We start from the raw sequence: 12,796 nt of genomic DNA, 5'->3' as shown, positions 1-12,796 counted from the left end.
ATGTAAATTACGATCAGGGCTAAATAATCTTTCACAGATCTCTCTTCATTCATTTCCTCGAGATCTAGGCACCAAAATTATTGCATTCAATCTGTCAGGCGTGAAAATTGGAAGCCCATTAGCAGGACTAGACTCCGCAGTAATGACAACAGATGTGCAGGAACCCAAAAAGTCGGGACCTGAAAACAAAATCCCGTTCCCATCCAGACTTTGGAAACAATAAAATAATTAAAAAGTAGTTTATTCCCTACATATTTCTTTTTGTACTAAATGTTCGAAATTTATTGAAATTAGCAGTTCTTATTCCTGAAATGCAAAATAAATCATCATCACCCGAGGGAGGGTGAAATTGTGTGCATAATTAACATTTTTTTTAGTATCGGTAATGATGAATATTTCCCGCTCCTATAATCTCCAATTTAGTCTGGAAATAACATTATTTTTCCCTGTTTTAAAGTCAGGACTTTAAAAATACCCCATCCTGTTTCCTTCCCAACCAAAAATTTTGCATCCCACATCCCTTGCACTTCATTAAAGGTAGAAGATATATCATTCAAATCTCGATTTTCTCTCTGCTTTAGTGATATGAGCAAAAATATTACTTTTCCTTTCAAAAGATGTTCGGTCATAGTCAGATAGGTTACACATTACATTCTTGAAGTACACATGAACTGTATTAAATTTTTGTGTAATTGTGTAACCAGAGGAAATATTTTTTTGTGTAATCAGAAAATTAAGTGCGAGTACTATTATTAATTTTCGTCTTTTGCAATGGAAATCTTTTCAACATTGATAGAGAAGAGGTCCTAGGTTCGAACACCATGGTCAGGCAATGGTGTGTCATTGTGTTTGTCCCATCATTAATTTTTCCAGTTTGTTAATCATCTTCGTCATGTTCAACACAAATAGTAGAAAATTGACTTAAAATAACAATAAGCGTTTTGTATTTCTGCATTCAAACGGGAACGAAACCAGCAAGTGTGCATTACCGCATCCCCCTGACTCACTCTGACTGAAGAAAGAAGAAAAAAGCTCCTTTTTCCGTTTTTTATATGTCCATACATCTCACACTTTTTCACTTAAAACATAAATATATGCATCCAAAAGATTTACATGCTTTAAGCGCTCTTGCTCTGTAGGAAAATTTACTTTCTATTAAATATGTAGGCTACAAATATCGCCAATGCAACAACGATCAGCAAATTGATCTCATCCTGGAATAATGACATATTACTTCCTAGTTGCTCATCCAATTGATATGGAAAGGCCTCTACTTTGCCCTGATATCTCTTATTCTCCTTGTCGTCTAGTGCTTTTATATGATCCATTTCATCCGGTATACAAGACGAGAAGAAAGGCCACAAGTAAAGCGCTGAATTACCTGGCCACCATGAACCAGACTTGTGCTACAGTTCCACAATCGATTGTGCCATTCGATATGTTTTTGTTTACTCGTGGATAGCCCCTATAAGTCTGCTCCCTTGCTAAAAATTATCAAACAGAAGCATTTTATTGCACCCTGCTCACATCAAGCACTCAAGTCTTGGACTTAAATACCGCTATGTCGTAACAATAATTTTAACTAAATTGCTGTTTTAAAAACAGTCAAAAACTGTTATCTTAATGCTATAGGATTAATCTGCATTTTAACATTTTACAGGCCGTGGTGGCTCAGTCGGTAACGCGTCTGACTACCATGCTAAAGGTCCCGGGTTCGATCCCCGGCCGGTTCAAATCCGGGAACTTTTCTAACGTTGGAAGTGGCCCCGGTGCACACCCAGCGTCAAATGACATGGGTACCTGGGGGAAACTCTGGGGAGTAAAGGCAGTCAGGGGCGTGATGCTGATCACATCACCCCCACTCACGACCGGATCAAGAAAGTATGGGGCGTTACCCCCACACCCCCTATACGCCTTCATGGCATGGTGCTAAATACAGGGGAACACTTTACCTTTTTACATACCTAGTGGGGCTATGTAAAGTAAAAAAGGTAAAGTGTTCCCCTGTGCATAGCACCACGCCATGAAGGCGTATAGGGGGTGTGGGGGTAACGCCCCACACTTTCTTGATCCGGTCGTGAGTGGGGGTGATGTGATCAGCATCACGCCCCTGACCGCCTTTACCCCCCAGGGTTTCCCCCAGGTACCCATGTTATTCGACGCTGGGTAGGCGCCGGGGCCGCTTCCACCGTTAGAAAAGTTCCCGGATTTGAACCGGCCGGGGATCGAACCCGGGACCTTGAGCATGGTAATCAGACGCGTTACCGACTGAGCCACCGCGGCCTAGTGGGGCTATGTGGGTTTTAAAATGTTAGCCAACAGATCATTTGCAATAGAGACAGCTCGTTGAATGGATTTTGGAGAAGCAACATATGGATGAAGATTTTCCAAAGAAAAACATCTTTAGTGACAAGGTGCACTTTCACTTGAACAGCTTTGTTAATAAACAAAACTGCTGCACTTGGGGAACAGAAAACCTGTGAGTAACCCATGAGAAGTCATTGCATCCACAACGAGTCTCTGCCTGGTGTAGATTTTGGGCTGATTGGACCTTACATTTCCCAAGATGAGGAGGGATATGCCATGACAATGAATGGAGAACATTACCGAAATATCTTATTTAAATGGTGTTGATATTGAACTCTTGTGGTTCCAGCAGGATGGCGCTACCTGCCACACTACCCACAAGACAATTGCCTTGCTGCACGACAAATTTCCGGGCCAAGTCCTTTCCTAGCAACCAGAACTGGCCAGCAAGGTCATGTGACCTGACACCTTGCAACTTCTTCCCTTGGGGGTATGTGAAATCGCAGGTTTATAAAAACAATCTCTCAACTCTATCAGAACTCAAGGAGGAAATTGAACATGTAATTGGTCAAATCAAGTAGCAAGTCTGTGTAAGAGTCATCAGTAATTTCATCATTAGTGACTACATGCAGAGCAAGTCATGAAGCACACATGACAGATGTTTTTCATACTTAACTGGCAACATGTACCCTTTGTAATGTTGTAGAAATATATGCCACTTCATGAAACTAAAATATTTTTTTTTACATTAAATTCCGCATTCTTGTTGAGACACTCTTTTCAAATGTACTGTAATTGTCCTCTGCTGTGGGGCTGCAGATTGGAAGACTATTAGAAATTGGAACAAACAGCATGTCTTATTAGTGGAAACTGCAGTTCCAATTCGAACTTCTAAAGAAGTAGTTGCGAAAAATTTAGAATTTGCTAAGCCATTTTGCAAGAGAATGTAAAAGGGAAAAGGACACAAACAAGTCTGGTACCGGAATTGATACTTCTTATAAAAGTAAATAGTTTGTGTTCCAGTCCATGTTATGTCATGTTAAAGACCGGCAGCTAGTATGATTTGGGCAGTGCCAACATGATCAAGAAATTGAATGTCATAGAAATCTAATGAAATAGTTAATTTAAATGGAACTCTGTTTACTAAAATTGCAGACAAAAATTCAGAGTTTATTTTACTTAACCTTTTTGCTACTTTTGGCTAATCGCAAAAATAAGGATGAGTGGACACTGACAAAGATTGCCCACTCCCAGGCCAAGATTCGAACCCATGATCCCTGGCATCATAGAGCATGCTGTGCACGGAGGTCGGCCAGAGTTTCTAAGAAATATATGTGGCTATTAAACTTTCGACACTTCTCACCTTTATCACATTTTTGAATAGAATTGATGTTTAAATCTGGCATGGGATGGCCAAGTTGTTTAACTTTTAATTTAATATTGTATGGTACCGTGGAAAATGGCGTACGTAACAATTCACTAATCTAACTCATCTTCACTCACTACCTTACCTTTCACCCACCAACGAGCACTTTCACTTCACTAAGAAGAAAAACACTGAACAATTAGAGACAGTAAATCGAACATGGTATTCAAGTATTGCTTTGTTTATAATTCTGCAACCCCAGCATGGCAGACGGCACATCAACAACTTGTCTTACTAACAACTAAAGTATGATTATATCTGCTAAATGAAATGTTGGTCTATAAATTTGAAAATTCAATACAAAAAATTGGATTATATCTCCAAGTAAAATTCACATACTGATAGAATTTTGGTGGGGTTTTAGTAGAAATATAATAAATATCCCTTTGATATTTAGACAATTCTTTTTACAGAAAATGTCTAGAATATTGTCAACATCAGTTGCAACACATGTGTGTGTCTGCGTACATGAGAGCAAGGGCAATATATTTTCTCATGGAATAAATCGATAACAAACAAGTCTGGATGGCTCTTTAGATGCAACAATCTAAATGGTTATATAACTTATAAATTTGGGAAGATATTTTGTTCATTTTTCCCAAATAGAGAGAAAAGTATATTTCTCGCGTATTACTTCTCCAACGGGTATTACAAATCGATCAGTGTTAGCGACTTCTCTCTGAAGTTTGCACACAATGCGAATGCTCTCGCGTCATGCCAAGCTAAAATTGGCTTGGCTGGTGTCTTATGGCCAGTATAGCTACCCTCTACTACCCAGTTTCCCACAGAGACTTTTTCCAAGCCTCTGCGCATCAACGTATGGGCTACACTGTGCTCGGCTCAGATAGCTCGGAGCAAGTGTAGAGAACAGATGGGATGTGGCGCAGAGATTGAGGCAGCCGTAAGCTTCAACGCTTGTAAGATTTGAATCCCCTTCTTCATAAATGAATTAATTTAACTATATTTTGGTGCAGCACGTGCTTTTTCTGAGGGTAGAGCCATGGCAGGGCATCTTCCTTTAGAGCAGCTGGAATTGATCTCCAGGGGGCTTTGTAAACCAAGTTCATTTTTCAAAAGTTTAACAGTATGAAATGAAGGTAAATTATGTGTGTGGGGGAGGGGGTCATTAAGTTATATAAATTTAGAAATATCACACAAAATACTACATTTTTTCTATATCTTTTAAAACACCTCTTGAAGTGTTAACTGACTGCTACTGAAATAATCCCTTACTGCACACTCCATACTATTTTTAATGATACAGATATTTATTCACACAAGAAAAATTGCACAAGATTAAATCATAGTGCCTACAGTAAATTCCACCCCCGCCCGAAGCAATGGAACTCCCCTTAGTTCCCAAAACTTGGGAACTGTTAACCTTTGACACAGATGCGAAGGGAATCTGCAAGATGATGTCCAAGTCATATTTCTGTCTAAACGGGAGGTCGTAACAGGGGCAGCGAAAGTACAGATACAGAAGCTCCCTATGAAGAAACTTTCTAAAGTCTAGAGAGGAGAATCTTCTAAATTCTTGCCTCTATTTAGACTTCCTCTTATAAATCATATGAACGGATGTAATAGCTGCTGTTCATGTTCTGTGAATTTATCCTTCTCCTTTATCCTAAAAATAGTCCTTAACTAATTCTTCTAAGCAGATGTTGCATGATGATTACATTAAATTACGTGTATCCTACGCTAACATGAAACGCAAGGTGCAAGATCGGAAAGTCTGGAGGTTGCAGAGAAAAACCTGCGTATTAAGGGAATAATGACACAGAAATCTTGCATTAATTACCTAACTCAAGTGTTGAACTTCTTGAAAATACACAATATATACAAATTGATGAATGGATGACTCTCCCCCTAGACACAGATGTCTATATAACAATCTGCTATTGATTTATAGCACAATTTACACTAACAACCTATCACACTGGTTGTTTGAAGTTCAAATGTTTGCATGGCAAAAGTAAGATAACAAGATAGAAAGCAAGTGAGAAAAGCAAATTATAAAAAAAGAACTACATACCGTTGGTGTACTGCTTCTCTTCTGAGGACCATCGCCAAGCTCTGCAGATTCTGGTGATATTGTGAATTGACGCTTCTCTTGGTCATAGGCAACTCCCGTGTCAGGTATTTCAATAAGGAAGTGGCCAAAGTTGATCAGCTTATACACACGTAACACAGTCTGCAATAAAAAAAAAGACAAAAAAATTGATGTTACTGATGATAATTACTACTATTATTGTATGTTCATGTTTCAAAACCCAGTAGATGTGGTGAAATATAAACTTGCCACGTACCTCCCCTGCCCCTCCAGAGTGTTAAAAATATCTAGAAGTAAGCAACAGGAATTTTTTCTCCAATGTTTATCACATTAGTTTGCAGGTTATCAACTAAATTGACATCATGGTACAGGGACATTCCATGAAAAGTGGTCCTACTCTGTGTAAATAACAAAATCAATGAATCTGAAAAATATTGTTGTTTTTCATTGCTTTAAGGTTTAAATGTTTGTGAATGTACATAATTTGCATATTTCAGAAACAAAAATTACTAGAATCTGTAGAATACGTGGGCATACCCAAAAAAAACTGAACTAATTTTGTGGTGGGCAGAGCTTTTGTAGTACCGTCTTTTGCCGCTAGGAGCACATAGAACCAACCTTCCTGAGTCCGTAAGCCGAGTGCCGTCGCTGAAGCAGGTCAGGACACGTTTCGGCGGAGTTTAGAGTGACAGCTGTTTTGTGTGATCGTCGTTTCTACAATGGCTGATTTTCGGGAACAGCGTGCGGCGGTGAAATTCTGCTTTTTGCTCGGAAAGAGTGGAACAGAAACTCTTGAAATGTTAAAAACGGCGTACAAGGACGATGCTATGGGGAAAACTCAAGTGTTTGAGTGGTTTTCCAGTTTCAAAAATGGTGAAATGTCAATGACACATGACAATGTTGAAAAAATTCGTGAAATCATCAACGAAGATCGACGACGGACCATTGAACAAATTGTGGAGCTGTCAAGAGTGACTTGGGAGTTCAGTGCAGCGAATTTTGACAGCCGATTTGGGAATGAAAAGGGTGGCTGCAAAATTTGTGCAACGACTGCTGACTGCTGGACAAAAACAAGGTCGCGTGGAAGCATGCCGTGCTTTGAAATCCCAAAATGATCCAAATTTTTTTCAAAAATTATCACAGGTGACGAAACGTGGTGCTATGCTTTCGATCCCGAATCAAAGCAACAATCAAGCCAGTGGAAGACTTCAAGTTCGCCGCACCCCAAGAAAGCTCGTCAGGTGAAATCAAACATTAAAACAATGCTGCTTTGTTTTTTCGATGTGAGACGAGTCGTCCATTCAAAGTTTGTTCCGCAGGGTCAGACAGTTAACCAGGCTTTCTACTTGGAAGTTTTGAAACGATTGCGCAACAGTGTGTGGCAGAAGCGGCCTGATTTGTGGCAGTCGGGTGACTGGTTTTTCCATCATGACAATGCCCCGGCTCACACAGCCCTGTCTGTACGACAATTCTTGACCAAAAATGGTATGACCCCTGTTCCTCACCCTCCATACTCACCCGACCTTGCCCTGTGCGACTAGAATGAAAGGAGACATGAAAGGAAAGCGTTTTGCTGATGTTGCTGAGGTGAACAAAAAAACGACGGAGGCGCTGTCACGCATCACAAAAGATGACTAAAAAATGTTTTGAAAAATGGAATCAAAGATTGGACAAGTGTCTTAATGCAAGTGGAGAGTACTTTGAAGGCGACTGAAGGTTTGTACTTAAATTGTGAATAAATAAGTTCACAAAAAAATTAGTTCGGTTTCTTTTGGGTACGCCCACATATATGCTTACAATGAAGTCAAACTTTGCCAAATTTTTAAAGCATCTCACGTAACACATCTTCATTAATGCTTTTTCATGCACTCAAGCTATGCCATCATACTCAATTTTTTTATATTTCTTAGCAGACACAACGAAGTACTTCATAATTCATCATGTATATTTTAATCCAATCCCATGTCTAGAACCTTACATTATTTGTTTAAAAGGTTACAAATGTAACACTGGAATGTCCTACAACATATTATTTTTCTTTATGGTACATATTGTCTAGCACAGTATTTGGACCAACGGAGATATATATATATATATATATACAGAGTCTGATATTTTACAGATTCCTGCTAAACAGTTAAAAAATAATAAAACACTGCAACTGTAGCATCCAATGCACTATAGATGTTTGCAGATCATTTTATGTTATCACAAGAAAAAATCTATTTAAAAAAAAAATCAGTTAAAAATAACCAGTCTTTATCTTACTTTGACAACAAGAAATTAAAGTCCTTCCTGATGGCGCACTGGTAACGTCGTCGCCTTGTAATCAAGGGGTACCGGGTTCAATGGTGGAGGCACATAGTGGTTCGTATCCCACTTTAAACCGTAGGTCCAGTCCCGATTAGCCTCACTGTGCACAAAGTGGACTTAAAACACCAAATCAATCAATCAAGCAACAAGAAATTAAATTCTGGCATTCTATATATCACACAGCATATTTAGCACTGGTGATTAAATTTGCAGAAATATTACACTGTGGATGAAAATAATATTATCTGCTAATATCAGATATCGGCCCTAATTCCATCACTATTTTATATGTATCTAAGCAGTTCATAAACAGGGCTGAACCAATACCAGTACATAGGAAAATATTGATTCAAATTGATTCACCAATACAGCTGCTATCCTTCTCAAGTCTGGGTATCTCATGAGGTACACAAAATGCATATTAAGGTTATTAGAGAGTGAATTATCCTGGGAATTATCAAAAATCCAGAATTTTCATGAATTATATCACAAAATTGGATTTCTTCATTAAACAATTGAAATACAGTAGAGCGTCGATTATCCGAAGTAATTGGGGGACATGGGTGTTCGGAAAACTGGTTTGTTCGGATAATCTAACTGTACATGTTTATTTGCCAAAAAGAAGTACTGTACAGTAAATGTATTCATAAAAACAGGCATCTCTTTAAGTATGTATTACAAAGTAACGTACAAAGGCAACTTTAGTAGGAATATATAGTATGTGGTACAGTTTATTAAACAAAAATATGTACATATTACATACGCATTTTGCATGAACAATACACACAGTACACAAAATTAACGTTTAAAAAAATCCTTTATTTTGGTCTGTCTAAGCAAGCCTACACGCTTACGAGCAGCTAAGTCACGTACTTTTTTCATTACAGATATCTGAAAGTGAGCGAGTACACAGTTCGGTTAAGCGGTCGTTCGGTTGACCGACGTTCGGATAATCGACGCTCTACTGTATTAATATAACGTATTGTAAAGTTATGTGAAAATTGTGTCTTAGCCAGAGATGGAAACTGGGTCTTTGATATTCCATGCAAATGTTTTACCACTGGGCTACGGCATCTCCTTTTGGCCTTCCCACACTTTCCAGACATCTGAGTAAGCTTATAATGTCAATTCTAGTCATATCACATTGCACTGTGCCATGAAGACACAGAAGGGGTGTAGAGGCAGGGTCATTCATGATCTCGACCATTCTGGTTTTCTGGTTGTGATGTGATCACCAACACACTCCATCTGCCATTAGCCCCCAAGGCTGAGTAAGCCCCAGAGCTGCTCGGGTTCCCACCCAAGATCACAGCACCCTACCCTCCTGTGTGGCAGTCAAAAATCCTAATAACTGGATCACTAACAGCAACTTCAAGTAAAACAGGCAACAGGGCAAACAAGCAGACAATTATGGTGATGTAGTGCCAGAATATTGTGCATTGTGCTTGATATGACCAAGTAAATTAAAACAAAGTTGCTCATGACTCTGCAGGAAAGCACGAAGGGGTGCGACAGGGTTGCTACGATTTCTTGATTATGAAATTCCCCGACATTTACAGGTTTTCCAGACCAAAAACGAAAATTTTCCAGACATGTTTACAATCATGATTTTTGCTTTGGAACCTTGTGTTTTTCAATTAAATATATAATCCGTTAATTATTATGAATATTAACTTTCACAACTTTTTTTTAGCAAATTTCATTCTCCACACACAAGAACACGTGAAAATTCAGAGTAAAATGTAAAATTAGAATCAGCATCAAATGTATTGGGTGCTACAATTATGTGCATCTAGCCTTCAGGCTAAAGTAACAGAGGTATATTATTTCACCCTTAACATATCTCCACAATATAAAAACAACAAAAAACCATAAACCATACACAATTTTTCATTTTCTGGCAGATTTATAGTGTCGTAGAAAATGCTGCTTTTTTGCTTACATTTATAAGTACACAGCATCTAGAGAAATTTTTCTTGCATATAGGAATTCTATAGGAAAGGCCAACGAGACTAAGATCTATAAAATAATAGACTATAACCTCACCTTCACCAACCTTTCCAATAATTATGATCATATTGTCAATGTACTTTAGTTATCAATCAGATATCTGGACTGCAAGTTCTACTTTAATAGTCTTTCTAATATCTAGTATTATAAAAGTGAAAATTTATTATAGAAATTTGAAGGAACCATAATTTTGCACAAGACTGAGAATCATAAGAGCAGAAGAAAAAAGTTTCTAAACTGAACAGTTTTTGGTTTTTGGGAGTGGAATCACAAGAACCGAATCCAGAAGTACAAAAGAACTGCTTGTTCATTTTGCAACTTTTTCTCTAGCAAACTCCAAAATGCACGTAAATTCCATGCGATCTGCAAAATTCCCTGTTTTCCAGATGCGTAGCAACCCTGTGTGATCTAATTTTTATACGTGCCCCATACAGACCTGATGTTGCACCCCATGACTCAAATCTATGGTCCAATGAACATTGGCTTCAGGACATGTGACATGCACAACTGGCATGCTTCTTCGCCACAGAATAAAGAAACTTGTGCACCATTGTTTTGACTGAAGTGAAGTATTTTGGGTGTGTCAGCACTTGGGTGGGCTATTTGCACCCATTACATTATACAGCGTTCAAGTCCATTACCAGAACTAAAATCAAAACGTTGCAGTTACCGGGGCATACTATATGTAAGTGAGGTTGACTTCTGGATGACTTCTCAAAAAGTCACCCCTTGCGCATCATTGTGAGAGTTGTCTTAATCCTGGACGAGATTATTTCCAGGCCTATCTAAGCCTCTGATGCATATAGTGTGTCTACATGCCATCACAAATATTATAATAAAAACTGTTCTATCGCTGATGTGTTTCTGTTTTGCCTGAAGCTACAACTCAAACAGGGGTGATTCCTCCATGTAGGAAGTGAGGAACTTCCTACAGTTCATTTATGCTAATTTCCAGTTCTCTACTTTTTATGAGTTTCATAATAATACCAGTTATATTATGGGTGCAATGTACGTATAACTGATTAGGTTAGCTCAGGTTAGTTACTGTCAAGAGTTGACTGCTGTCGCTCGCTCCAGCTGCAGCTCAAAGATGAGGGACAAACTCACTTTGCTGCTCCGCCTGAGGACCCTTGCTGGTAGCACTACAAAGTACAAACAGATAGGTGAGGAGAAGGGACGGGGGGAAGGTTGTGTTTTTAAAGGATCCAGCAAGGAAGAATAAAGAGTTTCCTCAATCACAACCCCAGCAAAATCGTACTAAACCTAGAACAGTTTGATCTTTGTTGGTACCCGGCACCCTGCTTTTGGCATAGTGGTAAAATCTAGCATAATCTGCAAATGCGAGTACCCAGGAAAGGGAAATCGAATTTAAAAGAATATGTTTTCAGGAAATAAAAGTAAAAGGGAAGTATGCCTACACAGCGACAAGGTTTTTCACAACCATACCACGATCCATCCTCTACCTTTTCTTTATCCTGCCCGATTATGTTTGTGAGTAAATTTTATGGCAGGAAATAGGTAGTGGGTTGGGGGTAAACAAACAATTTTCTCAAATCATTTCAAGTTCTATGCTGAACCAATTTCGTTTGTTGAATCATTGTACACAATTTTGTGGGAAAATTAACAATATTACATAACTGTAGTGAATAATAAGTACTGCAAGTTTGAAACTCAAAAAGTAGATGCACAATTGACCTTGAAACTGCAGTTATCCGAAAAAGTCATTAATAATAAATCCTAGCACAATTTTAAGGGTTTAAGCAGCAATTTTTATATTATCCTCAAACCACGCGACAGGAGGTGGGACAAAATCGAAATTCTTGCAGAATCTAAAATATCATCAATGCCATTTTCGTAGGTTTTTACAGGTTCACATTAAAATATTCCATAATTCTAGGGGGGCAAGGGCCCCATGCCATACCTTGTGCATGGACCTGCAGCTAACATTCTAAATCCAATGGATAGTACAAGCTATACGTGTTACTTTAATTGAATGCATTTTCCAAACCTTCCTCGGTTTACTATAACTTCTTCCTACACCCCAAAAAAATCATGAGTTGCCACTGAACTCAAAACCAGTTAAGGGTAACTAAGGTATAGTGGTAACATTGTCACCTTGTAATCAAGGGATCAAAAACTGTTTAAAAAAGGTAAAAAAAAAAAAAGAGGTAAAGTGCGTCCCTGTGCATAGCACCACGCCATGAAGGCATATAGGGGGTGTGGGGGTAATGCCCCACACTGTTTATAAAATGTATTTTTGATGTTAAAATGGTGAATAAAATCTCAAATTTGATCAATTACAGTCCTGTTCTTTTAATGAGAAAATATATCAGAATAGAAATGCATGCCTTTTATTGATTCATACCAATATGCATTCTTGGGCATTTCCCATTGATTTCAATTTAGCTGTATAGTCTTGTGTGTTACAATGCATGATACTTATTGTATCAATAGAGAAGAGTTTAATTATAAAATATAATTAGATTGTTTTATGTAGTTGTTGGGTATGATTAGGTTTATTGCTATGAAAAGATGTCCATTTTCCATTCAAAAATCTTGCAGTAGTGTTAATCGTCAATGTTCTGGGATTTTGCATAACAACTCAGGATAATTCACACTGTGTAAAGTGAAGTTCTACATTTTGCATTTAGAGTTTATATCCACTTGATTTTGCATAATTTCATAGCAAA

The 12,796-nt window shown here is 38.2% G+C and overlaps 1 protein-coding gene across 1 annotated transcript in view; it reads right to left on the bottom strand.

Moving 5' to 3' along the window:
• The window catches only part of Smg5 (Smg5 nonsense mediated mRNA decay factor), a 98,825-nt gene that overhangs the window by 56,102 nt on the left and 29,927 nt on the right, over positions 1 to 12,796 (bottom strand). Inside the window, exon 11 of the mRNA XM_083140852.1 lies at positions 5,766 to 5,924. Within this exon, the coding sequence (XP_082996978.1) occupies positions 5,766 to 5,924 (159 nt within the window). The remainder of the gene's footprint in view (positions 1 to 5,765; positions 5,925 to 12,796) is intronic.

This window comes from Lepisma saccharinum, chromosome 19, assembly GCF_977018435.1.
Source record: "Lepisma saccharinum chromosome 19, izLepSacc3.1, whole genome shotgun sequence".
Lineage (NCBI taxonomy): Eukaryota > Metazoa > Arthropoda > Insecta > Zygentoma > Lepismatidae > Lepisma > Lepisma saccharinum.
Note: the sequence above shows the minus strand (reverse complement) of the source record. Positions and strands in the feature narration are given on the sequence as shown.